The 4,360-nt window shown below is 57.7% G+C and overlaps 1 protein-coding gene across 1 annotated transcript; it reads left to right on the top strand.

Annotated features, from left to right (window-relative positions):
• Nucleotides 1-1,213: 1,213 nt before the first annotated feature.
• LOC125554240 (receptor-like protein kinase ANXUR1) lies at nucleotides 1,214-4,070 on the top strand. Its single transcript, XM_048717818.1, has one exon. It carries the CDS (start codon nucleotides 1,214-1,216, stop codon nucleotides 3,878-3,880), a length of 2,667 nt encoding a protein of 888 aa, XP_048573775.1. The 3' UTR covers nucleotides 3,881-4,070.
• The last annotated feature ends 290 nt before the right edge of the window (nucleotides 4,071-4,360 follow it).

Here is a 4,360-nt window from a genome sequence, read left to right on the forward strand (position 1 = left end):
CATGAAAACCCATCTTGACCATCATATCATGCAGAAAGGATCACTCCACCCTATCGTAAGCCTTATGCATATCCAATTTGACTGCACAAAGACCTGTTCGGCCATTTCTTTTGTTCTTTATTTTGTGAACACACTATTATGCTATTAAGATGTTGTCCGTAATCATTCTCCCAGGAACGAATGCACTTTGTGTCAGAGAAATAAATGTCAGGGAGTATATTTTTCAGTCTCAGGGCAAGCATCTTAGAAATGATTTTATAAAGAACATTACATAAGCTTATGGGGCGATATTGAGTTACCAGCTCTAAAGCTGTTGGAGTTGCTTCAAGTGACTTTCCATTGAAAAGGGTCCTCGCTTAGTAGGTCCTTTGCAAGATTTATAGTGAGATGCCATTTCGAATTTGGAACAAAGGAAAATAGGCAGGTGTGAGTAAGTTGAATGCATAAGATAATGGATTAGGTAGGAGGACAACATGTATCGCGGCATTGAATTGCAATTTGTTTGCCCTCTTCTGATATGACATGGAACTGAAATAATTGGTTGGGCAGAGAAACTAAAATCAAGACCATGATTTTGAATTGGAGTGGCATACTTGCATTTATAATTTGGGTGTTTACAAGAGTGTTATTCTTATATTAGGGTAGCAGTGTATTTGAGTATTTGGGAAAAGTCTCACACCTAGTAAAAATAATATTTGTTAATTTATTTTTTGTCTTTAAACAATAGTTTATTCAAGGATAGGAAAGCTGATGGAGTTGCTTCAAGTGACTTCCCATTGAAAAGGGTCCTCTCTTGTGTTGCATGGGATGGTCTAAATTAAAAGAGGGATGGATCCTCTCCTCTCCTAAGCATGCGGTGAGCCAGAGAGGATGCATGGCCAAATAAAGTGAAACCACCAAACACATGGCATGCAGGCGTTGGCGCCAAAACGAACGCTCCTGCCTGCCTGCCTGCCTGCCTGCCTGCCTGCTGCATGCATGTCCCTCCCTCCGTCCTCAACGCCCGTCCTTGGTGAAGCTCCGGCCTTCCCCTAGCTTTCTCTTTCTCTTTCTCTTTCTCTTTTCCCTTCCCTGGAAGGAACTCCAGGCCGGAGCGGGAGCAGGAGCAGGAGGAGAGGGAGGCCCTCCTCTGTTCTTCTCCCTCCTCAACATCCATCCATTCAATTTATAACTTGCCACCTCCAAAAACCTCCATCGCCGTGATTGCCCCATCATGGCGGCCGCCCGAGGCCGAGGCCGATGCGTCCTTCTCGCTGCCGTCCTCCTCTTGACGACGGTGGTCGGCGCAGACATATACAAGCCAACGGACTCCATTCTGGTTCACTGCGGGTCGGACAAGGACGGGCAGGACGAGGACGGCAGGAAGTGGACCACCGACAAGGACAGCAAGTGGCTCCCCGACGGCGGCAAGTCCTCCATCATGGGCACCGCCGACGTGGCGGACCCGTCGCTCCCCTCCCCCGTGCCCTACATGACGGCGCGGGTCTTCCCCAAGGAGACCGCCTACACCTTCCCCGTGGCCGACGCCGACCGCCACTGGGTGCGCCTCCACTTCTACCCGGCGGCCTACCACGGCATCCCCGCCGATCACTTCTTCTTCTCCGTCACCACCTCCACCGGCGTCACGCTGCTGCGCAACTTCAGCGTCTACATCACCGCCAAGGCCCTCACCCAGGCCTACATCATCCGGGAGTTCTCCCTCCCTCCCTCCACCGTCGGCTCGCTCTCCCTCAAATTCACGCCCACCGCCATGAACAACGCCTCTTACGCCTTCGTCAACGGCATCGAGGTCATCTCCATGCCCAGCTTCTTCGGCGACCCGGCCACACTGGTCGGCCTCAACGACCAGTCCCTCGACGCCAGCGCCGCCAACCTGCAGACCATGTACCGGCTCAGCGTCGGCGGCTCCTACATCCCGCCCGCCAACGACTCCGGCCTGTCCCGCGAGTGGTTCTCCGACACGCCCTACGTCTACGGCGCCGCCACGGGCGTCACCTTCGAGGCCAACGACACGGTCCCGATCAAGTACCCGGCCCCCGCCGACGAGTACGCCGCGCCCGTCAGCATCTACGACTCGTTCCGCCACATGGGGCGCGACCCCAAGATGAACAAGAACAACAACCTCACCTGGGTGTTCGAGGTGGACGGCAACTTCACCTACCTCCTCCGCCTCCACTTCTGCTCGCTCATGGAAGACAAGATCAACCAGGTCGTCTTCGCCATCCTCCTCAACAACAAGACGGCCACCACCACCGGCAGCGCCGACATCATCGCCTGGGCCAAGGAGAAGAACCCTGCTAATCCCGGCGCGCCCGGCAAGGGCGTGCCGGTCTTCAAGGACTACGCGGTGTTCATGCCCGCCGCCCCGGCGGGCAACGACACCATCCTCTGGCTCACGCTGCGCCCGGACACCGCCACCAGAACACAGTTCGTCAACGCTTTCCTCAACGGCCTGGAGGTGTTTAAGGTGAGCGACGCCTCCGGCAACCTGGCCGGCCCAAACCCGGACATCTCCAAGATGCTGGCGGAGGCCGAGCTGGGGGCCGTGGAGGGGCAGTTCAGGGAGAAGCCGAGCAACGTCGGGGCGCTCATCGGCGGGGCGGCGGGCGGCGCGGCGGCGTTCGGGCTGGTGGCGGCCGTGTGCTTCGTGGCGTACCAGAGCAAGAGGAGGAGGGAGCTGAGCAGCAGCCCGTCGCACTCCTCCTCCGGGTGGCTGCCGGTGTACGGCGGGTCGACGAGCGTGAGCAAGTCGTCGGGCGGCAGGAGCGCGGCAACGCTCAACCCCAACATCACGGCCATGTGCCGGCACTTCTCGCTCCAGGAGATAAAGTCGGCGACCAAGGGGTTCGACGAGTCGCTGGTGATCGGCGTGGGCGGGTTCGGCAAGGTGTACCGCGGGGTGGCGGACGGGGACACCAAGGTGGCCGTCAAGCGGAGCAACCCGTCGTCGGAGCAGGGGGTACTGGAGTTCCAGACGGAGATCGAGATGCTGTCCAAGCTGCGGCACAAGCACCTGGTGTCCCTCATCGGCTGCTGCGAGGACAACGGCGAGATGATCCTGGTGTACGACTACATGGCGCACGGCACGCTGCGGGAGCACCTGTACAACAAGAGCGGCAAGCCGCCGCTGCCGTGGAGGCAGCGGCTGGAGATCGTCATCGGCGCCGCCCGGGGGCTGCACTACCTCCACACGGGCGCCAAGTACACCATCATCCACCGGGACGTCAAGACCACCAACATCCTGGTGGACGACAAGTGGGTGGCCAAGGTGTCCGACTTCGGCCTCTCCAAGACGGGGCCGACGGTGCAGAACCAGACGCACGTGAGCACCATGGTGAAGGGCAGCTTCGGGTACCTGGACCCGGAGTACTTCCGGCGGCAGAAGCTGACGGAGAAGTCGGACGTCTACTCGTTCGGCGTGGTGCTGTTCGAGGTGCTGTGCGGGCGGCCGGCGCTGAACCCGAGCCTGCCGCGGGAGCAGGTGAGCCTGGCGGACCACGCGCTGAGCTGCCAGCGGAAGGGCACCCTGGAGGAGATCGTGGACCCGGTGCTGGAGGGGAAGATCGCGCCCGACTGCCTCAAGAAGTTCGCCGAGACGGCGGAGAAGTGCCTGGCGGACCAGGGCGTGGACCGGCCGTCCATGGGCGACGTGCTGTGGAACCTCGAGTTCGCGCTGCAGATGCAGGACACCTTCGACAACGGCGGCAAGCCGCCCGAGGTCGACGACTACAGCAGCAGCTTCACCATCGCCCAGCCGTCCATGGAGGAGAGCCTGGCGGCCAACGCCGCGGCGCTCTCGCTCATCAGCGAGGACATGGACGAGGAGGACATTGCCAACTCCGTCATCTTCTCCCAGATCGCTAAACCAACCGGACGATGATGATCCTCTCTTCACCTCACCTGGATCCATAGCGTCTCCTTCTCGTGTAACAGATGAGATGAGATGAGATGAGATCAGGTCGAACGTGATGTACTCCTCCCTACGTACCACCAGCACACAAGACAGACATGCATGCATGAATTCATGCATGCATGCAGACGGAAGGCCCGTCGATCGGCCGGGGTGGGTGCATCGGAGACTGTGTCGTACGTACCAGCTGCTCTATATACTGTATGTATATGTATGTATGTATGTATGTATACGTTTCCCAATTAGTGTAAAGGAAAACTTGTAATACCAACTCGGGTCTTCTTCAACTGTGGTGTGGCATAGATTCATGATGTAATCAAATGGAAATGGGATGAACCAGTTAAACGACCAGCTAGCAGGCGATAACGTTCAAGGCATTGTTCGAATTTGCTCGGACTTGTTCTTCACGCGGGAAAACTCGTTATCTACCCATTAGTGTGGTTGGTTCTA

The sequence above is a fragment of the Triticum urartu genome, chromosome 4 (genome assembly GCF_003073215.2).
Source record: "Triticum urartu cultivar G1812 chromosome 4, Tu2.1, whole genome shotgun sequence".
Classification (NCBI taxonomy): domain Eukaryota; kingdom Viridiplantae; phylum Streptophyta; class Magnoliopsida; order Poales; family Poaceae; genus Triticum; species Triticum urartu.